Consider the following 23,617-nt stretch of genomic DNA (forward strand, 5'->3'; position numbering starts at 1 on the left):
TAACTTGTGGCATTGGCACAAACCTTTAGAACCATGAAACCAAGATCTTTTGCTTTCACCACAGACTCCAGTGCTTATGCGAACAACTCTGGTTCCAATCTCACATTCCACACTGTGGTGGTAACAAAATCTAGGGGCCATTCATACAAGATCATCACTGATAAAGCCAAAAGGGAATTCAGAACCAAGTTCTTCACCCAGAGTGGCCAGAATGTGGAACTCACTGCTATCAGGAATAGTTGAGTAAAATAGCATAAATGCTGAAAAGGGAAAGGTAGAGAAAACACATGAGGGATAAAGGCATAGAAAGTAATGCTGAGAGAATTTAGTGAAGAGGGATGGGAGGATACTCATCTGGAGCATAAGCACCGTAATGGAAATGTTGGGCTGAATGGCCTGTTTCTGTGCCATACAATCTATGGACGTCTATGCAACTGTGTTGCTATGGATTTTGGTTTAATTATGAGTGTGTTGTGTCACACAATAAACTACAATTGGGCTCAGCCTTGGGTTTAGGGAGAGTGAAACCAGCTTGGGTTCCTGCCCCTTCTCACGACCTTGTGACCCCTGCTGAAAAAGCAACTGAACATCAAGCTAGCACAATGCTGACTTCTCAATACAGTGAGTTGGAGCCATAGAGTTATACAGCACAGAAACAGGCCCTTCGGCCCATCGCGTCTGTGCCAGCCATCAAGCACCTATCTGTTCTAATCCCATTTTCCAGCACTTGGCCCATAGCCTTTTATGCTATGGCATTTCAAGTACTCATCTAAGTTGCTGGCTTACAGGTTCCTGAAATTTGGGACTTCTCCAGACTTGAACAAAAATGTTTAAATAACAGCAGCTGACCTACAAATAAAGGTTCAAGGTGGTCCTTTACTAACTGTGGAATACAGCAACTTCCAAATCAACTGCACCCCTCACAAGAATGCTGTTTCATGCATACAAATGTGATGATGAAAAACAGACGAAAGAGTTATAAAAATTGACATTACCTTTTTAAAAAAATGGACAATGCTGCTAAAAATGGCCACCGAAGGTAAATGAGCTGACCTTCGTATATTCAAACTGTCCGAAAAAGGAATACCTTTTGAACTGGGAGGGGTCAATTACACCCATCCTGAAAGATTCCCGAATTGAACGGATTCGTCTGAAACCAAGAACGTGTGAAATAGCCACATCCTAGGCCATCGTGGTCGCCATGGGGAGGGAGATCCACATCTCCCAACAAAAGCAAAGGTGTGAAACCATTTTTGACCTTAAAGGTCGCTCCCCAAAGAAAGCGCGGGAGACAACCAGAAAGAAGCATCACCAAGAAGCTTGTTTCCAGCTAAGAGATTTGGAGAAATCCAGCAAGCCAGAAGGGAAGCGCCCTGCTGTAAAATTCTACTTCTTTACTTACACAGCAGTGAATTAGAAGTGATCCAACATCCTCAACTGAACTTCCAACTGAGAGAGAATGCTACAAACACCTCAGGCCTACAACCGAAGAGAATTTACCATGACCCGAGAAACCGACCCCACTTAAAACAGCTTATCCACGTTCCTTTCTATCTATCTCGTGTGTGGGCGCGCGCGAGTGAATACGCCAGTGGATGCAGCTGCGAAAATTTTGGGATAAGGCATAATGCTCAATAAATAATTAATCTGTTTTAAACCTACAAGAAAACCTGTCACTGTCTATTTGACAAATAAAACACCAAGAGGTTAAACCCATATTTAAAAAACTTGCTGCAGTCAGGTGGGAGTTGAACAGGGGGAAACACCCACACCTCTCACCATGTGACCGTAACATGTCTCTGTGATACAAAAGAAAAATTGTTTATAACGCCATCACTCTCAAGAAAAACCATAAAACAGCGTCTCACCACACTTCTCATTTTCTTACAGCTCCCGCTGACAGTGTTACAGGGTGCGTCACAGAGAGGCTTTATTGCATGACCAATGTTATGATGTGCGTTCAACATCCAATTGTAATCATAAAAATATCCTGACTGCAGCATATATCATCAGCATCTATCATCATCATAATGCTCTAGGGGATTCAGGAAGCTGCTCTCTCATTACTTCTTGTTCCAGCCACATGCAGCTCTTGTTTGTTCAGCAGGCTAAGTATCAAATGAAGACTTTAATTGTTCCAGTGGAGTTCAGTGGGTTTTTCATCTTCATAGCTTTTTCCAAGAGAGGAATTAATGCAAATAACCACATGGGTTCCATTTATTTCATTAAATGAGCTATCTTAATACTTACAGCAGGGTTCCCCTTCCATTGAAGGATCCTTGATACTGTTCTGCTTGGTTTACAGTTAACTACTTCGTTTCATTTTATGCAGATACATGTGTGTACCTTGAAATGTTAGAGAGCATTCTTCCTTCTTTTCAACCTCTAGCTGATTCATGTAATGTAGCCTCCAAATGGAGGGAGGGTGGAAGAGAACAGCCCACAGCTTACTGGATTTCACCAGTGCTGTCCTTCAATCGAGTCTCCCTCCACTTACCACTCAAAGACTCAGGCATTTTGGTCCAACCATTAAAACAAATCTTCACCTGTCCATTCTCCACTTCCCAACGCATATTCATAAAGTATCAGAGCATGACCACTGCGTAACAAGATAGCTGACATCAAGCAAACAAGAATTTTGAGAAGCATCAGATTTCACCTCCCCATTTTAGGGCCTCTTATGCCATGTCTGCTCGAGAAGGCAGACAAGCAAACTATGGCCAACTCTCTGCCAATGCCACTGTTAAAACAGCAGCAAGGCAGTGAACACCACTTTCTAGGAAACTCACCCTCGCTGCACCTTCCACAATGAGATTGGGAGCTTGCTGTGGAAGGAGAAACCTATGTCTGGCCACTCAGTGACATATCACGTTGCTGCCCTATTGCACCTTGCTTAGTTTGCATTTTCACTACAAACTTTTTGATGACGAACTGCGCTTTTTCTCCAATCTTTTCCCCCTCACCACTGCTCTTCCTCTCCTTAAGATATTCATTTTCTCACTTGGGTACACTTTTATGGGCACGAGCCCCTGTCTTGGTTCACTCATTGGACTCGATATTGAGTGGCAGCAATCTACCCAACCAATGAGGACACCATAACCCACTTCTATGCACTTCCAGTAGGTTATCCCTTTACAGTGATTAGGCCCATTTTCCAGCTGTGAACCCAAGGATACTACAGCCAACTTCTGCAACTGAACGCCATCCCACGTGAGTTCAGCAAATTCACACCAGACTTGGGATCAAAACTGAATCCTTCCTGGTCAAAGAGAATTTATTTCTGAGCCATCAAGGCATCGAAATAAATTTCATACTGCTTTCAACTTCAAACAGAAACCCTCAAAAAACTCATAGAAGTTATTTTCTGCTACTTTCAACAAGAGATCTCCAACAACTTGCATTTATATATTGCCTTTAATGTGGAAAATCTCCGATTTATGAACAGATCAAAATGACAATGTTTCAGGCTTCACGCCTGCCCTTACCTCGCAGCACTCCGTACAATCTCAAAAGTGCATCAGATTTCTGGAAACACACCCAGCCACCTCGAACACAAAAGAAAACATCCCAGGAGGTCTTTTGGATCACACGTGGCTACTACATTCAAGAACAATGCTGCATTCCACAGTGATACAAGGTTTAAAATGCTGAATAATTCATTACAATCAATATATTAGAAATAAAAACTGCAAAATTGCTGGCAGCCTGTTCATTAGCTGCTTTGGGAATCTGCCCGATGCTTATGTTGACAATGAGAGTTAAAGGCGCATAATCATTGTACAAACAATTCCAGTTATGTCCTTGGGGACAGGTTCTATAAAACTAATAACACTAATGGAAAAACAACACAGTGACAACTGACACTATAGCTGGTGACAATCTGTTTCAGCCATTTGGGTCAATTTTTTAATGGCTAAATTTGTAAATATCTTATCACAAAAATTTATACACTTTCAGTGCTCTATGTGCTGAAGCTGCCTGCAATTTTTTCATTTCAAATATTCATCTTCAATTTGAGCGACCATAAAATTTACAGCAAGGCTTACTTGAATGAGAAATTGGCTGGTGTGGGTAGGCTAAGCACTGTCCTTTTTTGGGTCTAAATCTGGCTCACAATGACACAAGTCTCCTATCTTAGAAACTGAAGTGAAATAAAGGAGTTATGCTGGCCTTAACTACAGTCTTGTGATTTCTCTGTGTCTCTAGTACTTTTCAATATCACAATATTTCCATTTTGCTCACCTGCACTACATAGAATATACAGGACAGAAACAGGCCATTCAGTCCAACTGATTGCTCAAGTCTTATATACTCCCAAGTCTCCACCATCTGGAACTAGAAGAATATTCAACATGCACTGAAAAAGAACTGGGCACCGAGGAGCCTAAAACTGGTTTGCTACTGTTCCTTGAACCTCAATATCCATCTGCACAGCTTCCAAATTTGCTGGTAGGCCCACAGCATCAGTGCTGATGGGAAATCTCTCCAGCATCCATTTTAAGGTTCAGTCTCCTATGAAGATGACCAATGTGAAGGGAGTCAGCTCAGTTGCTCATAAACAGGTTTTTTTTTCTTCTCCCCTTCCACAGCTTCCCTAACCCACAAGTTGACTGCCACTGTTAGATTACCAGCACCGAGTTGGTGAATAAAATTGTTTTGAAACATTAACAAAAAGCAGCTTGGCAATTACTCCTACCAACCGTCCCTCCATCTCTCTGGAAAAGCTCATGGACTCCACTTGGTAAAGCTCATTGAGTTGGAAACCCCCTGAGGTGATGGATTCAGGGAATCATGCATGCAAAGCCACGTCTTATGGCTCCATGGAATCAGTGGTCCTACAAGATGCAGCATAACCACAGCATCGATGAGTCACCTCCTCACAGCTGATATCAGTAGCTCACTGGCAAACCCCCAAGAGCCAGATCTCCACAACTGCTTAGTGACAATTCATAGCCTGCAGAATTCCTGAAACAGGGCAAGAAAAAGAGAAAGAATTCTGATGAAAGTGAACACTAAGTGCATTACACCTTGAGACAGTTTAATTGGCTTTTCACCACATAATTACCAGTCACAATATTGCATGCTTTAATGATTCCATATCAGAGCAGAATCTTCAGTTGAATAATCAGCTGAACTCGCACTAAAGTTACTGAATGGTTGATCCATAACATTGCATGACACACACATAAAAGTCTGCATTCGAGGAACGCTGGCAATTCGAAGTACACAGCTACTGAGCATATTGTTCAAAGTTGCTCTTGGTAATTGCATATCTCAGTACCATATCTCAAACATGAAAGACATTTTTAAAGTCATAATTACATTTACATAACCTGACAATTGTGTTACTCTGTGTTCTAATCATTCAACAGCTGAATAAAGAACTTTGTGCAAGTTCATTCGGGATCAAGGCAACCTTTGCTCATACAATGCAGCTACATTCTCGTCATATACGCTATACCTTGCTTTATCAGCGGAAAACCAAAACTGCAACTAGCAGATGCAGGCCAGATAGACTCTGAAACAACTTAATTCAGAAGGTCTGAAGTTTTAACTCCCAGTTCATGCTGTCCTAAATCATCTTGCCCTGGAAGGAAGACGGGGTGCTACACCCAGCCTCAAAAATATCTGGTCCAGGGAGGAAGAGATAAAAAAAAAGATTCCTAACAATCACCCACTGATCCCTGGTAGAAACTTCCATTTGGAAACATAAAGAAAGAATAGGATCAGGTTTAGTCGTGATGCTTTCCCATGTCAATTAACCTGCAGTCACTGTGTGAAGTCACACACATAGAATGCCAGCTAACTGAGGTGCCAAAGGGGTGTCATCACCTGTGCAACCAGAAGAGGCAGTGCCTTCAGATCCAAGGTGTAAAATACACTTATAAATTGAATGAGTTTTGATTAGTTTATTTATAGCTTCTATAACAGCAATAATCAGACAAACTTGTTTGGGATTGTGTCAGGTCAGTCACAGAGGGGCAACATAACAGTTACTTTCAGTGTCAATTCAAGAGAAGCAGGGGTTCTACAAAGGGGCCTCATCACAAAGCATTTGTTGTGCATCGACAACAAGGGTCAAAGGTTTGTCTCTCGCACACATAGCTTCACCACATGTGAAAGTATGATGAAGATAATAGCTACTGGGCAATGGGTCTGCCTAGCCAGTTCAACTGGGCCTTGTTAAGTCTCTCCTAATTATTTGGTTCAGCTGTCTCTGGCAGCATCTCAGTCTCAATTTGAGAAAGAAAATTCATTATATTCCTTAAGTATGTAATGAGATTGGTCTTAGTACTTGGCTTTTCAGACAATTTTGGTCCTTGGGTTACTGCAGGCTCTTCTGCACAAATCCATAGCACCCTTCTTTATCATCTTGACATATATCACCTCAATGTTATCTACTGTGTTCTGTCCTTTTTACCTCTTAGTTCGAATAATTCAACTCCTATTATTTCAAATTACTCTTTGAACTAAGTCTTACTTACCTTACTACAGCGTTGAGAGTGTTTTCACTGGTCCTGAAATTACATGAACTTTCCAATAACAAGCTTCGGATATTAAGTAGGAAAACATTCTGTAAATTGCATTAGCTGCTGGATCAATCTTGTGCCTCCACTCGGACTTCCTTCTGTTTTTGAAAAGCAGCAAAGCATTGCAACTTCAGACCTCCTTTACAATTAGACTCAAGAGAATTTAAGGAATAGTGAACAAACGTATAACAATAACACATACATATGTTCAGGAAATACGATGCTGAAGAACCCCGTAAGAGATGTATGTAACATGTACACTAAATTACGTTAACATCGTCATATTGTTTAATATTTCCCAACTGCAGAGGTAAATAACTTACGAATTTAAGAATTAGGAGCAAGACTAGACCTTATGACCTCTTGAGCTTGCTCTAACATTTAATACGATCATTTCATCATATTTGATCAATACTTGATCGATTCTGAACTGACCCCTTCATATGAATAATTCTTCAAGAACTCACATCTCGCTCCTTGGGTTTGCTGAATTTAAATCATTGTTCAGTTAATTCAAAAGGAGTTGCTAGTCATCCGTGTAAACTAAATCACACACCATGTTTATATGTAAATAATGTGAGCGGCTTCCTCCTTCAAGCAAACTGGCTCAAAGACAACAGACAACGGCTGGGGGCATGGTTTTGATTATAGCTGGATTGAAAGTCCTTATGTAATGTGACTGGGTTAAATAGACCTCCACTAAGCCAAAACTGAAGAAAATTCTCCATTTCTGTCACAAACCCATTGCAAAAAATATTTCCAAGTCCAAATTAAGATAGATTAGATAGGTGTAATGCTCACCCACAAATGATTTTATTGTTTAATTTCAAAACCATGAGTAGAATATCAATTCTTTCAGGCAAAGAATAAGGACAGTATCAAACACTTTACTTTTACTATTCACAGGAAAGCACTCTAAACCACAAACTTGGAGAAATTGCTCAATTTAACTTGAGACATCAAATAAAGTCTCAGAAAAATCTAAAACATGCAAAGATTAATAGAAATGTAGAAATAAATACATTTGTCTGCTACAGAGACTTGGCAACCAATGCTTCGCAATGACTTCACTTCAAGCTCAAAGAAAGTCTCTTGTTATTCGAAAGCAGAGTGCAATCCATGATTTATGCTGATCTTCGACGGCATTAGGGGTCAGGTGCTTGCCTTCTGCATACTGGTGGCGCTGGAAGGAGAAATTAGAACTGCACTGCTCCAGGAGAAATGTTAAACAGAGATGGGTCAAACGTCTGCCCTTTAAATGGTGAACCTTCAGCGTCCCAGCCCTTCTTCAACATCTCGTGCACTTTCTAGAAACCGTCAACAAATGATAAACAGTTTGAGAAAAAAGTGAGGAAAATCTGCCAAACATCCCAGTTTCGAACAACATCAGCCAAATACACAAGTTCCTGCATGGATGCATGTTCAAGCATGCAACTTAAGTACTGCTAACTGAAACAACCGTCTGTACATTTACATTTAAGTAACAAAATGAAGAGCCATAAATAAAAGGAACAATTGGGAGAAGTGGATCGGAAAATGATCTTTTCACTATCAGAGTCCAATGACAGCTTCAGGTCAAATTAATCTCAGGCTCCACTTTCAATCAGAGTCCACTGAGTATGAGACAGTATCATACCAGTTCCTTGTGGGTGCAAGTTCACAATAAGAAACCACCCAAATTTCCAACATCATTTGTTGCTAATTTGGCACTCTCATTCGGAGACACCTCAAGTTCAGGTAATGTGGTCAATAGAAATTTTCAGGACAGAGGTCTGATAAAAATCATACTGTTGCAGCAAGTAAAGAACTTGTACTTGATTCATTTTGTGCTGTGTCTTGGAGTGCCAAACATTCAAGTTTTTCATCGAAAATTCCACACCCCTCAAAATCTATGCTCAACAATACATATACAATCGATGTAGCAACATACTGTCCTGGTCATTTACAGTCATGCACAGAACCTGCTTAATCAGATCAATAGCCCTCCACACCCAAGAGAATTAGTGCTTTGTCCACTCCTTTTATTACCAGGTTGGCGTTACCACTGTAAAAGATTCTTCTGTGAACTGGACATGGGGTAGGTGAGAAAATGAGACCACAAAAAAACCTCTGGATCTTCAGTATACTTTTTAGAAACAGAAGAAAACTTGTTTGATTTGCCTGGCGCCTACAGCAAAAAAAAAGTCACATAAGCATTCCTTAAAATAGTCTCAAATGATCTGGCTGTCATTTCATTCTGCCATCAGCACAAATCTATATTTAGATGTAATTAAGACTTGTCTCCTGAAGAACATTTATCTACAGTAAAGTGCTTTGCCAATTGCATCATATTTGTATGGGAGCAACACATTTCAGTTCAGGATTCTGGCCACTTATTGTCTAGAAAAACGCATGCCAATGATGAACACCAATTACATCATTATAAAAAATTGAAGTAACAAATAGAATTTGCAGACAAAGTGACTTTAGGACATATGGAATCTACAAGACAGAAACAGGCCATTTGTTCCAATTGACGTATGCTGGCATTTATGCTTGCCACAAGCCTCCTCACACAAGACGAACCAATATTTTTAATCATTTAATTATTTAAGAAAAATTTGGAATCACTGGTTGATAGAGAAAAGTCTTGTCATATCTCTTGAACATTTCAATTACTTCACACAGAATTTTTTTTTTTAAGTGCAGTAATTGCTGTTAGGTAGTCATGCATAACAATAATTTTTCCCAAAGTAAAAATAAAAAAATCAGTTTTAGCTGCTCTTGGTACATTGGTGGTGTTGATCAGAACACGAGGGAAACACCCTTAAAATAGCACCATGGAATATCTAACATATACCTGAAGCACAAGAAAAAGCAAATGAGCCTTGCTCAATGTTACTGACCTTGCAGCATTCCTTCAGCACTGCACTGGAATGTCAGCCTGAAGTTTTTATTCAAATCTTTCAGTGAGGCTTGAACTCACAAAGATGTTAACTAAGAAATAACTAGATGACCAAATGAGGCAATCCAACCTAACAATCAATAACTTGCACCTTTAACGTAGTAAAATGTCCGAAGACATTTCACAAGAGAGAGTTATCAGACAAAAACTGACAGCAAGTCCACGAAGGGGACATGAGGATAATGACCAAAAACACAGTCAAAGAGATCGGTTTTAAGGAGAGTCTTCTGAAGATCAGTTTATGGGAGGGACACAAAGCAATCCCCAACCCAGTTTTCACTGAAGAGATTTAAATTTCTGATTAACATAAGCTGGTTCTCTGGCTGAATGGAACGCAAGATCTGACAAGATTGGACAAGAGAATAGTCATGATGGAGCAATCTAACTTTTCTTAATTAACTGTGGGAGCTCGTGAGAGGAAAATGCACCAGCGCTCGAACACACCTCCAAGCAGTTAAAAGTCATTCAAATAGGGGCATTAGATCACAAACAAACTGGACAAGTTATGCTATTTGTATTCTGGTATATTCGTTGTATTGAAAAATCACCAACAAAATCTAAAAAACGCATTCGTATTGCATAAAAATCTATAATTTGCGAGCAGACTTTTTTTTTGTATTTCTCACTCTGCCCTGGAATGTACTTTTCTCACTCTCTGACGAAATCTCTCGCATTTTTTCCCCTCTTCTCCTGCCCAGTTATTTGCTCTTTCTGCATTTGATCACTCACCTTTACGGCAATCCCACAGAGTTTTGTACAATGGTTTCACTACTCCAAGATGCGCATTAAACACATCACAGTTGCCAACCAGTCACCAGGTAATTGGTCTGTGACAGACTACCAACAGTGCAAGAATGGCCATCAGAAGGAAAGATTTTAATTATATTCTCTGTGTGAATGCCATTTTAGTCCCCAGAGAACTGAACCTCAATGATTAGCAGAGTCCACAGGATTCTCCTGCCTAAAATGTTATGAAACACAGGATTCCCCACATACACTGAAATATAGACTAAAAGCTGACGCACTCACAGCCCAAAACACAAGTTATTTCTCCAGACAGATAATGGTGCAGGAAATGGGAATGCCCTGAAGAGGAGGAAGTCACAAAGTTGGGGGGGCTGGGGGGGAGACAGAGGTGGACAATTAGCTATTTAATTAAAATTAACTTCAAACAGCACTCTCAAAGTAAATCAAATTGCAGAGCTTGACTTACAAATTCAAAGATGCTTTACAATTATCTAACAGTGAAACTGGATACCGTGATGCCTGCATTTCCCATTTACTGATATCACAGAATTGCAATGCTCATAAACCACACAACAATCCAGGGAAATATAACAGGAAATAAAAGAATTCGAAAAGCTCCTTTTTCTGCATTGGCACTGAAGCAGTGAAGCCATTTATTCAGTTTCATTTAACAGGCTGGATTACACGGTAATATATGATATTTTGTTTAGGTGCATTGTATACTTGCCAAAGGATTTCCCCTGTCATCAATTGCAAATAATGGTTCAATTTAACTGCCGTCATAATAGTTGACCCTTCACTGTTAGCTTTAAAATGCTTCCTTACTGGTGCTTTAATATGCTGTTCTGCGCCCCCAGCCATAACCCCCCACAGCACACATACCGACCAATTTTGTTAACTTTCTCTGTCCCAAATAACATTTTCAGGGGAATGTACAGGTTGGACCCTGTTTGAGTCACCATAAGCGATGTTCTCTGCAAGTGTGCTGCAAACATGAAACCTGAAACTTTAAAATCGGTCCCCAAAAGTGCCTATTTGTGTCCGTCTTTCTCTGTGTCACATATCAACAGTTAGAATGGTTTACAGTTTAAAAACTCACTAAACAGTGACAATTGGAGGCTTTTTGTTTGGTTTCTGTCTGGTTTATTTTTTTTTAAATTAGGACGCAGAAAGTCACTGTGTATCTCACAGCAAAAAAAGCTTTCTGAACATTTCAGCATCTTTATTAAGCACTAACTAAAACTAAAACAAGTATTTTTTTCCTCATATTTTCTTGTCCGTTTGACTGAAACACACACGTTTTAGAAGAGGCAATACAATTAACCAGAATAAAGCTTTCGGCATTTCTTCTCCAAGTTTTCTTCAAAAAACTTTTTATTTTGGTCAGAGACCAAGATAATATATTAGATAGTAACCATCTCCCCAAACACTTAGGAACATAGGAGCAAGAGTGGGCCATTCAGCCCATCGAGCTTGCTCATTCCATTACATCATGGCTGATCATTTACCTCAACCCGATTTTTCCGCACCATCGCCATAATCCCCTGATGTCATTATTATCCAGATATCATTCAATTTCTGTCTTGATTGAGCTTCCACAGCCCTCTGAGGTAGAGAATTCCAAAGATTCACCACCCTCTGAGTGAAGAAATTCCTCCTCATCTCAGTCTAAAATGGACTACCCCTTATTCTGAGACTATGTCCCTTGGTTCTAGAGTCACCAGCCAGGGGAAACATCCAATCTATATCCACCCTGTCACACGCTATAAGAATTTTCTAAGTTTCTATGAGATCACCTCTTATTCTTCGAAACTCAAGAGAATATAGGCCTAGGTTCCTCAATCTCTCCTCATAAAACGATCCCGCCATCCAGGGATTCGTCTGGTGAACCTCTGCTGCACTCCCTCTATGGCAAGTATATCCTTCCTTGGATGAAGAGACGAAAACTGTACACAATACTCCAGGTGCGGTCTCACCAAGGCTCCATACAATTACATCAAATCTTATCTACTGCTGTACTCAAATCGCCTTGTGATGAAGGCCAACATACCATTTCCCTTCCTAACTGCTTGCTGCACCTACATTCTAGCTGTTAGCAACTCATGAATAGGACAATCAGGTACCTTTGGACATGAACACTTCCCAACCTCTCATCATTTAAGAAATATTCTTGTCTTTGTTTTTTTGCACCAAACTTCACACCTGTTCACATCTTCCATCTGCCATGTTCTTGACCATTCACTTAGCTTGTCCAAGTCCCCTTAAAGCCTCCTTGCATCCTCCTCCAACTTACATTCCCACCTCGTTTTGTCTCATAAGCAAATAAGGAAATATTACAACTGATCCCCAAATCCAAATCATTAATGTAGATTGTGAACAGTTGTGGCCCCAGCACTGATCCTTGCAGTAATCTACTCGCAACAGCCTGCCATCCTGAGAATGACCCATTCACTCCTTCTGAATGATTTCTGTCTGGGACCTTATCAGAAGCCTTATGAAAAGACAAATACATATCCACTGGTTCTCCTTTATCTATGTGACAAGTAACATCCTCAAAAAACTCCAACAGTTTGCATAAATCCATGTTGATTCTGCCCAATCATGACATTATTTTTGAAGTGTTTGGTTATTGCATTGTTACAAACAGGTGAGAAAAGTGTCTAGGGGACCCTTTCAGCCTTCACCTGCTCTTACTGTAACATAGTTTAATTTTAAACGCACCATGTCTTTAGCTCCTCCTTGGTGAATCCTTGTTCACAGCTTTCCAATTATAAGGCCAAGAAACCAGTACAAACAGGCACTCTCAGGTTTAAAGAAGTTAAATTTTATTAAACTTAAAGTCTAATTTGGTTAACTCTTATGGATACACGCTGCGCCCACGCTACTATGCATACACGATAGACACATGCAAATAGAGACAGAAAAGAGAAGAAAAATCAAGTGGAAAGGTTTGAGGCAATATCTGAAGAGTTGTTGTTACAGTTCTTCAAGCTCACTGCAGAGTCCTTGACTGCAGGTAGATCTTGCTTATCGTTGGGGCCCAGTATTCTTCTTCAACCTTGTTTGCCGTAGGAGACTTCTCTCTCTTGGGGTTCATGTGTATTCAATGGATTCAGAGGCTTGTGTGAAAGAGATGGGAGCAGACAGGAGAGAAATCTTCAGTCCAGGAGCAAACAGCTTTCTGCCCAAACTGTCTGTACAATTCAGAAAAACCCAGGTTGTCAAGCAGGTTAGTCATGTGACTAACTGGTTTGACCACATCTTGGATTGTATCACCCCAGCAGTCTCTGGAATGCTCCTCTTACACACAATACCTAGTGATCAAGGTCCATTGTGGGTTGAACGTGCCACGGAATTGTCCCTTGACCTTCCAATCACCCTCTGTTAATAAGCAAATATCTTTTCCAGCCACTGCTAATCTGTTTAACAAGTCCTTTCTTCACTCCAGTAACAGTTTAAAATCAATAAAAGCAAAATACTGCGGATGCTGGAAATCTGAAACAAAAACAAGAAATGCTGGATTCACTCAGCAGGTCTGGCAGCATCTGTGGAAAGAGAAGCAGAGTTAACGTTTCGGGAATCAATGTTCATTTGTCATGTTCATGACAAAATTAATGTGCTTCATTCTTGGCAGGTGGAGGCCGAGCACGACAACTCCACACCCAGCAAAATGAACTGCAATTGGAGAAAAGCGCATTTCATTAAAAGGGTCGAGAGAAAAATTTAAGATACAGAAAAAAGTATGCATTTCTCTCATTCGTTCCCATTCATTAATAAATCCTCAAACTTATTACAACCTGTCTTCTCTTGATGTCAGTGCTCTTTAATTGCCCCCTTTTTGCCATCCCTCCATGGTTCTTCTCTTTTGAGAAGCTTCGCTTCTGTTTTCTCATTTCCATGACTGTCTAGGATCTTTGTTACTGCTGAGGTAATTCTTTTTTATGGATAAAGTCAGTAGTGCACGGGTCTATCCTGAACTCTCGTTCAGTGCTTTTCTGAGGCATGCAAAGGCTTTGACTTCAGGGGATGGGTGTTTCACTTTTTTCCTGACTGTGGGGTAGGATTCTTTGCTAATCTCCCCTTTATCCCAGAGGACACTCCTGCCTGCAGGTATTTGTGCAGACTCGACTGCACTCCCCTGTTGCACTGTGACTCGGTGTGGTATCACCCTCACGGTTTCTCTGCCCCCTTTGTTTGTCTCTGCAAGTTCCTGTAAATGCTGTTAGCAACTCTGGTGGGGTGCTTCTAGTGTCTGCATTTACGTCGGAGAATGTGGGTCTAACTTTTCACATTTATCGGGGTTTGCTGACCAGACAGTCAGCGTCTTCATCCAGGATTCCTCCCGGACTTCCTTTAACCTGCCCTCTTGGTCACTTTTTCCCCTTCTCTGTGAAACCTTTCGCCAGCCTTCTGTATGCCTGTCCCTTTTTGTTCTTGGCAGGGGTCCCTTATAGTTCACCAGGCCTCTGCTGGAGGGTCCTTCTAACACCGGTACAGGACTTAGGGGTGCAGGTTTCACTGTCGCTTGGGGTTTCCTCTCAACTTGGCACATGTGGCAACTCCTGCAGTACTCCACCACATCTTTGTGGAGTTTTGGCTGGTCAAACTGCTGTCTTCAGCAGGCTTTGGTCTTCCGTATACCGGCATGTACAGCAACCTGTAGTCTCGCGAGCCCTTCTTAATATTTTTCCCCAGTACCTCTGTGGTACCACGAACTGGTGAACTACTGTCCACTCCTTGCTCTCACGTCTGTGAGGAGAATTCCATTTCCTTATCAGTACCTCATTCTTTCAATAGTAGCAATCAGGGACTCCCTCTGCTTCACTTTCAGACTGGGTAGCCTCTGATAACTCGCGCAATACTGGGTCGGCTTGCTGAGCCTCAGCTAGGGAAAATCCATTTAATTCGTTCCCTGGGTCTCCTAACTTGGTGCACCCGGTGTACAGGTACAGGCATACGCTGCCCTCCAATACCATTCACCACCGTGTTGGTGTTCACTGCACTCTCTGGGGGAAAAGTCAGGCTTTTTGCCAGTAAAAGGGATCTAGTGGCCCATGTCCCTGAGAATCACTAGGGGCTTGCTTGCCCCACTCGAGGGGTATGGGGTGATTCTCCCTTCAAATGCAAAACCCTGATAACCCTCAGGAACCCTAATAAATTTTCCCGCACTTGCAGCGGGAGACTTGCTGGGTCTCTTCTTACTGCAGTTCAAGCCACAGCTTGTTCTGCTGTGCTTTTCATCAGGTTCTCTTCTTCACTGAGCGGGTATGCCCTGATGAACCCTACTGGTTTTCCCTTTAGTTTCCAGCAGTCAGCTCTTAAATGCCCTGTTTTATTACAATGGAAGCACACAGGTCCCCGGGTCTCACTCTTGATCACAGCACTTTCCTTTTTGGCTGGAGGAGGACTCCTGCTTTCCTTTCGGACCCAGGACTGCTTGGGCTCCTATCACCTTCTCACCCTTTGTCCCTTTTGGATTTGTGGAGGTGACTAGGAAAGGTTCTCCCCATGGAAATCGACAAAAATTAAAGCAAACTCATCGGCCAAAACGGCCGCTTGCCTGGCTCTCTAAACCCACTGCTCCTCGACATGAATGGGAAAGAGTGTTTAAATTCCTCTAACAGAATTACTTCTCTGAGATTCTCATAGCTGAGCAGTACATGAAGAGCCCTCAGCCCCTGGTCAAAAGCCAGCTGCTTACTTCTTTCAAACTCCAGATAAGTTTGATGAGCTTGCTTCTTGAAGGTTCTACACTTCTGGCGATAGGCTTCGGGTACTAATTCATACGCCCCAAGGATAGCATTTTTGGTCAGTTCATTATTTGATTAACTCTCATCTGGCAACAGGGAATAAAACTCATGGGCTTTTCCAGTTTACTTGCTTTTTCGTAAAAGAGACCACGTCTCGGCTGGCCATTTTAGCTGCATTGCCAGTTTCTAAAAAGGACACAATAAATTCTTCGACATGCTCCTCATTGAATTACGGAATTATTTGAACTAGTTTTAACAATTTTGCACCCAGCCCTGAATTATGCTCCTCCATATTGGCCATGCTTTCACTGGGGTTACTCTGTCACCCCCAAGTTAACTCAAGTCGCTTCAACTCTCTCTCTTTGCATTCCTTCCAGAATATTCTTTCTCTCTCCCTCTCCTCAAATTCAAGTTTCGTCTGTTCCAACTGTATCTTTGCGAACAATAGCCTGTCAGAGTCTGCTTCTAACCCTGTTTCTGCTTCTTCAGATTCAAGGGAAAAATGGTTCGCCACTAAATTGAGGAGTTCAGACCTCCTAGCCTTGCCACGTACAGTGATCCCACACTACTCAGCCATTTTCCTCAACTCCTCCAAAGAGAGTACTTTAACTTATCCCAAGTTACTTAATCCTGGTTTGGAGAGCTGCTAGCTTCAGTTGCAGACATGTTCGTATTCAATCACACACAACCAGAAGAAAAGCTTATTGAAATCTTGCTCGTTTGCTTGGGTACAATTTGACTTCCCACTTCCAATTTTTCTTGTGTGTGGGTAAAATCCCGGATGGTAGTACCCAAATTTCTGTTACGACCAGGTAAGAAAAGTGACTCAGGGTCCCTCTCAGCCTTCACCTAGTCTTAGCGTAACAGGAATTAATTTTAAACACATCCTGTTTTTAGCTCCCCCTTGGTGTATCCTTGTTCACCGCTTTCCAATTATAAGGCAAAGAAACCAGCACAAACAGGCTTTCTTAGGTTTAAAGAAGAAAAGTTGAAATTTACTTAACAAACTCTAATTTGGTTAATGCCTATGGACATGACACGCCCACGTTAGCATGCACACTTGATACACACATGCAGATAGGGACATAAAAAGAACAGAAGAAATAAAGTGGAAAGGTTTGAGGTAATATCTGAAGAGTTGTTGTTAGGGTTCTTCAAGCTCACTGTAGCTTGACTGTAGGTCGATCTTGCTTTGCCTTGGGGCCCAGTATTTTTCTTCAACCTTTTTCACTGTAGGAGACTTTTCTCTTTTGGGGTTTGTGCGTCTTCAGTGGATTCAGAGGCTTGTGAGAAAAAGAGATGGGAGCAGACAGGAGAGAGATCTTCTCAGTCCAGGAGCAAACAGACTTTCTGCCAAAACTGTTTGTACAAATGCAAAAAAACTCAGGTGGCCCAGCAGGTTAGTCATGTGGCTACCTGATTTGACCATGTCCGTTTGAGTATTCGGCCATCTTAGTAGTCAACCTGGAATGCGAGCTCCCCCACCGTCAAAGTCTGGTGATCAAAAGTCCATTGTGGATTGAATGAGTCAGGGAATGGCTGCTTTGTCCTTCCAAACACTGTCTGTTAATATGCTACTATCTTTTCCAGCCAAGGCTGATTTGTTTAACAAGTCCTTTTTTCACTCCAGTACTAGTTTAAAATCAATGTTCATGACAAAATTAATGTGCCTCGTTCTTGGCAGGTAGGGGCCCAGCATGACAGCATCCTAAATAATAGATTCTAACATTTTCCCTACTGCTGACCTCAAACGAACAGGTCTGTACTTCACTGTTTTCTCTCTCCCCCCATTATTAGATAGCAGGGTAACATTTTCGACTTTCCAGTCTGCAGGAACCTTTCCAGAATCCAGAGAATTCTGAAAGATAACAACCAACGTATTCACTATCTCCATAGTCACATCCTTCAATACTCTGTAGCTCATCTGGTCCAGGGTATTTATCAACCTCCAATACAGTTAATTTTTTAAGAGTACCACCTCTTAATTTATACTAATTTCTTTCATTTCCTCATTTTCACAAGTCGTTTAGTTCCCTCATATTTCTGGGAGATTCTCTGCATTTTGCTCCATGAAAACAGACACAAACTAATTCTTTAGCTTCTCCACCATTTCCCTAATTCTCCATTATAAAATCTCCAGTCTCCGCCTGTAATGGACCCACATGTGTCGTTGTTAACCTTTCCCTTTTCACATACCTGAAGAAGCTTTTACAGTCCGCCTTTATTTCTCACAAGCTTGAATTCATGTTTTGTCTTCCCTCTCTTTATCAATTTCCAGGTCATCCTTTGCTGGATTCTAAATTGCTCCCAATCGTCAGGCTTATCACTTTTTTGGGCAACCTTATAAACCACTTCCTTTGATCTAATGCAATGTTTAACTTGTTTTGTTAGCCACAGTTGATCCATCTTTGCTGTTGGGTTCTTGTGTCTTAGAGGAATGTATATTTGGTGTAGACGATGTAATACTTATTTAAATACTAGGACACTGTCAGTTTACTGTCAAATTTTTTAGTGTATTTTCCCAATCCACCATAGCCAACTTGCCCCTGATATCGTTATAGTTTGCTTTGTTGAGATTTAAGACCCCAGTTTCAGAATGAACTACATCACTTTCAATCCATCACTTTCTTACCCTTTCATGGCTCTGTGGTTTGCCCTGCATTTTCTGATGATAATCAAAGGTTAGTCTGTCCAGCACCGCATGCTCCTCCTCATCCACTGTTGCCATTGACCGTTCTTTGTTTATCTTGTCTATGTCTATAGTCTCTTCACCTTCTAGAATTGCATTCCACCAGTATTCTCCATTTTTATTCAGGTTAATCTGTTAACAAAACAAATGTTGAAAAATTTATTATTGCTTTTGTAAAACTGAACAATTAAAGGCACCTGTGGGGTAGAGAGTACATATGTCTGACATGGTTAGAATGATACACCTGAGTGGGCAGAGACAAACAACCAGAACAGCATTCAATGGAATTTCACATTGGACAGCTTCTTACACACTTGGAATGTATTTATTGCTCATGAAACAAACCTTGTATTTCCGGACAATTCGATGTCCATATGAAACCAGAGGCTTTATTTGAGCTGTATCTTTCTCTTCGTTCCAACAATGATAGTCCTTCATTTTAAACATGTACACTTTCTCTGTGAGAAACAAACAGCAGCTCGGAATGTATAGATTTAAATCACTTGCATGCTGAGAAATCTACAACTTGGGCATTGTTGGCTTCAGGTCAACCTTTCTTCATCCTCATCGCAAGGATGATAGGACTGGCAAACTTGAAAAGTTCTCAGACAATATCAATACACTCAGGCCGATTTCTGAGCTGCATAAGGATTTTCTCTGACCAATCTTTCCAAAATGTTTATAATAATGGGGAAAAATTAATTTTGCTGGTCGTTGAGTAATAGACTCCCCTTATTTGCAGCAAGTTTTTTTTAAGTCTATGGAAGAATTTAATGACATTTAGTGCAACAAAATTAATGACATACATAAGGTGTCAAAATTAAGAACAACCAACATTTCAGAGTGAAGTGACTCTGAAGGGTTAAATGCGAGGGGATTTGACTCCACCTTCTGTACCCTTTGAACGCTGCCAAATAAGCCCTGTTTGAGTTCATTCGCAGCCACATTCAAGAGAAAAAAGGAACAGAAGGCCATTCAGCCCCGAAAGCCTGAAATAGTCCTAGAAGTAATTTTATTCACAGCTTTTCTATCCATTCCTTCTTAAGATACTTTAAGCCAGCCCAGGAGTTTGTGCAGAATTGGGGTACATTCCTTGTTGAGAGGTAATGCACTTGTGTGCAAAAATGTTTAATTGGGTCTTCTGTCTTACAGCTTCTTTGTGACCAAAATTCATCCATTTCATCTTGAGAGGCAGGGATCATTAGAGTGAGTAAAAAACCCAAAACATAAAATGAAACATTGATGTTCTCAGGAAAATCCCAAATAAATCACAAGTGCACAGAAAAATAAAATTGATCAACCAACCAAAGAGCTGGGTGCAAGTTATCCAGTCCTCTCTTAAGAGGTTATGCAACTTGTATGAGCTTAAAATCAAGTGGAAAGGCTGGAGCAAATGATGGAAGTCTTCAGCTTCACCTCATGAAGTTGGGTTTGAAAGGAACTGTTCCAAACTCTGAAAAGTCTGAAGGCTGCTTAAAGGTAGGTGAGATCATTTTGTTCCCTGCTAGCCATCCTTGACAATATTTGCCATAAGAGCAAACATTGATTCCAGAGCCTACTCTGGTGCATTTGCACTGGACCGCCATTGTATCTATCCCCTATTAATAAGCAAGGAACTTCACCCATTACCCAAGCACAATCCAGGTGGTTTTTCTCGTCCACTGAAATCATGGATGGGAAATCGCAAGCATTGCCCTTGGATTTTGCAAGATGCAGTTGCAATGCTTAGAATCCTCAGTGGTGGCCCGTAATTGGAAAATTACTCCTCTGTGAAAATGCAAGCTTATCTTTGGTTTTGCACAACACACATTTATCATTTGTGTGAACTGATAGGTACCTAAAATCTCTCTCACAAATCTTGACTGGTGGTTTACAGAGTGATCTTGGAGCAGCTCCTGTGCACCCACCACCCTGAAACCCTGCAATGTAACATCCCGAACTGAATACATCAAGGTGACATCGGAAGGGAAACTTCTCTTTCCATTTTGAAAACCTGATTTACAGAATTTTTAAAAAGCTCTGAAATAACAAACTTTTTTGATCATTTTCCTGCTGCACACAATGGGACATCACTGCCGAGGTAGCAGGAGTGATCTAATTTCACATTAGTGGAGACATGAACCTGGGTGCAGTTTCAATTGGGCACGTTAGTTCAGCCGCTCATCTCAATTGGACTCAGTGTCATTCAATGAGGTTGCCATCAGAACTCAAGATCTCAGTAACAGTGAAGAAAATTTAAAACAAAAAGAGAAAACAGTGTTATAATTAAAGGTAATTCTCTGTAACTGATTTAAAGGAACTGACTTTATGGTTTCCTCAGACAAATACAACTGACGTTTGCAACAGCCAGACACATTTTGATATCACTAAATATCAATGAGTGGGAAATCTATGATGTTTGGGGTTTTGTGGCTTTCTTCAGCCGACATATTTTCCACACAGGTGGCTTTTAGAACAGACTACTTTGTGTAATAATAATGCCTCACAGTAACTATGAAACCTCAATTCATTACCAAGCACAGTACAGGAGGGAAAACTGACCTTCAGGCAAAAACAATGCTGCTAAATAATACAACAAAACAATGCTGGCATTAGACAAAAAAATACAGTCAAGAAGTGAGCAGAAAAGGGGAACCCAGTAACATTACCATATCAAAATTCAGATGCCTCTATGTCAGAGCTACAAATCTCCAGCTACCAAGCAGCTGGCAAGTGAATCATTACCAGAAACAAAAACATGAAGTGCTGTAAATACACAGCAGGTCAGGCAGCATCTGTGTAGAGAGAACAAATGGGGTGGATTTTACTCGCGCACTGCAACTCACGGCGGCGCTCTTTGAAGTCGGTGGTCTACCGCGAGCAGAGGTCGCCACTGAGCACCCCCGCGATATTTTGCACGGGGGCTTATTTAAATGGAAGCAGCCATGCTGCTGACGTAGAGGGGACAACCACTCCACACCCAGCAATGACAGCCGGCGCCACCACGCAGACGCCTTTTTTAATGGGCTTCAAGCCCTTTGAAAAGCTTTGAATTTGTAAAGTTATAATCCTGTGCATTTTATTTTAACAAATTAAAAGCTGGAGGCCCTTTCACAACCACCCCCCCCACCCCATCACAGTGTTTCAATTTGGGCCTACATGACGAGAATAAACTTTATTCCCAACCCGAACTTACCCCCCAACCTCTTAACATTTGCCGTTGAACCCCTTCCCACCATCCCCATAGTCAACAAAATGTTTTTTTCCCGCTCCCCGCCCCCTCCCGCACTGATAATCTCGCTTGCTCCTCTCCCCTCCCCACCCAGTGTCACACCTCTGACCTCCGAACAGAGTTCCGAAAGCGCGGGAGTTGTGGCTGACAGCCTTCGTATCCGTGTGGGACGGCCACTGGGGCTCAGTGAGTTGACGTGCATCTTTTTAGCTTAATTTTATTTTTGAAATAAAGGCCCACCACCAAGTGGCAGAGGGGCAACACTGAGGCTTCGCCGCCGCTGCCAGTAAAATACAGCGGAGCCTTCTCGACGTCGGGGGTCGTGACAGGCCTCTCCCAGAAGAATTTTCCAGGCCCCCTCACCCTGGCACAACCCCCGACACCTCATAAAATTCAGCCCAATGTTTCAGGTCTGTGACATTTTATCAGAATCATGATGAAAGGTCACACACCTGAAATATTAACTCTATTCCTTCATCCACAGATGCTGCCAGATCTCGTGTATTTGTAGCACTTGCTTTATTTCAGATTTCCACCATCTGCAGTATTTTGCTTGTATTTTCATGGACCATTACCAGCTCTGCTGGGAGCAAGCAATATTGCAAGCTGCATTTGTGCAGCCAGTCCTGGTTGGCTCCTTCTCCATTCACTTTCTTAAAGTGCTTCCTGCATTTAGAATATATTTTGTTTGAAACTCACTTAATAATTTCTGGCAACTGAAACATCAATTTGGCAAACTTCAAAAATATGAACCCCATTCTCGAAAGTCAAAGTCGTGCAGCCAGCATGAGAAGTGCCCATCATGCTTACTTGGCAATAATAGCCATTGTGTCATTGAGATGTGAAGTGTAAACCAGCAGGTTTAATTTTTTCTATGTGCTATTTTTAGCCTACCTCTGCTTGCGCTATTTTCACACAGCCATTAAACCAATTTAAAATAAATGCATGTCACTCAAAAATTCGAGCCAAATGGCCGGCAAAAGCAATATTAGTATAAGGCTTGCAAGCAAGTTATTGCTCACCTGAGAAGATTGTATGGTGCATTAAGATTAAAAGAAAGGGAAAGAGCAAGGGTAATATTTTTAAGATAGCTCTCTCACACATATTTCTTCCCCCATCTTACAAATATAGCACAGAAGCAGGCCATTCTGCCTAACTAGCCTTGCTGCCATTTATGCCCCAATCGAGTCACCTCCCATCCTTCCTCATCTTAGAATTAGCCAAACCCACTATCCCCTTCTCCTTCATAAACTTATCGAGACTCCCCTAAATGCAAACACCTATGCTGAGGTAGACTTCCTCAGGTACCAGCACCAAACATCCATGCTATACCTATGCCAAATTCTTCCTCTATGTGACTACCCCGTCCCTCTGCCTCTCCACATCTTTTTATGATTTGAAACACCACATGGCAACTAGGCCTATGCCAATAGTCACGGTTGCTTGGAGAGGGCTCAGGATCCTAAGAATTTGGGAAGGGTTGGGGTGGGGAGAGGGGGGGGGGGGCGGGTGCCAAGCGGGGAGACAGGGTGGTTGGTTGGGATTTCCCTTCCAACTCTGCCTCTTTATGGGGAAGCACCCACTTACTATGAATAAGTGGTTTCAGTGATATTTTTGGAGTCTTACTCTGTATATATTTTCCAGGTTACCAATGCAATTCAAAGGGTTTACTTTGGAGTGATCGTAATTGCACATAAGGTAGGTCAGTCATTTCAGGAAACTTTTCAGATTTTTTTTTCGCAGGAA

The 23,617-nt window shown here is 41.5% G+C and overlaps 1 protein-coding gene across 1 annotated transcript in view; it reads right to left on the reverse strand.

Moving 5' to 3' along the window:
• Positions 1-7,306: 7,306 nt before the first annotated feature.
• The window catches only part of nudcd3 (NudC domain containing 3), a 36,231-nt gene continuing 19,920 nt past the window's right edge, over positions 7,307-23,617 (reverse strand). Inside the window, exons 5-6 of the mRNA XM_068022980.1 lie at positions 18,604-18,792; positions 7,307-7,837 (exon numbers count right to left, since the gene is read on the reverse strand). Coding sequence (XP_067879081.1) covers positions 7,727-7,837; positions 18,604-18,792 — 300 coding nt within the window. The 3' untranslated portion in view covers positions 7,307-7,726. The remainder of the gene's footprint in view (positions 7,838-18,603; positions 18,793-23,617) is intronic.

The sequence above is a fragment of the Heterodontus francisci genome, chromosome 47 (assembly GCF_036365525.1).
Source record: "Heterodontus francisci isolate sHetFra1 chromosome 47, sHetFra1.hap1, whole genome shotgun sequence".
Classification (NCBI taxonomy): Eukaryota; Metazoa; Chordata; class Chondrichthyes; order Heterodontiformes; family Heterodontidae; genus Heterodontus; species Heterodontus francisci.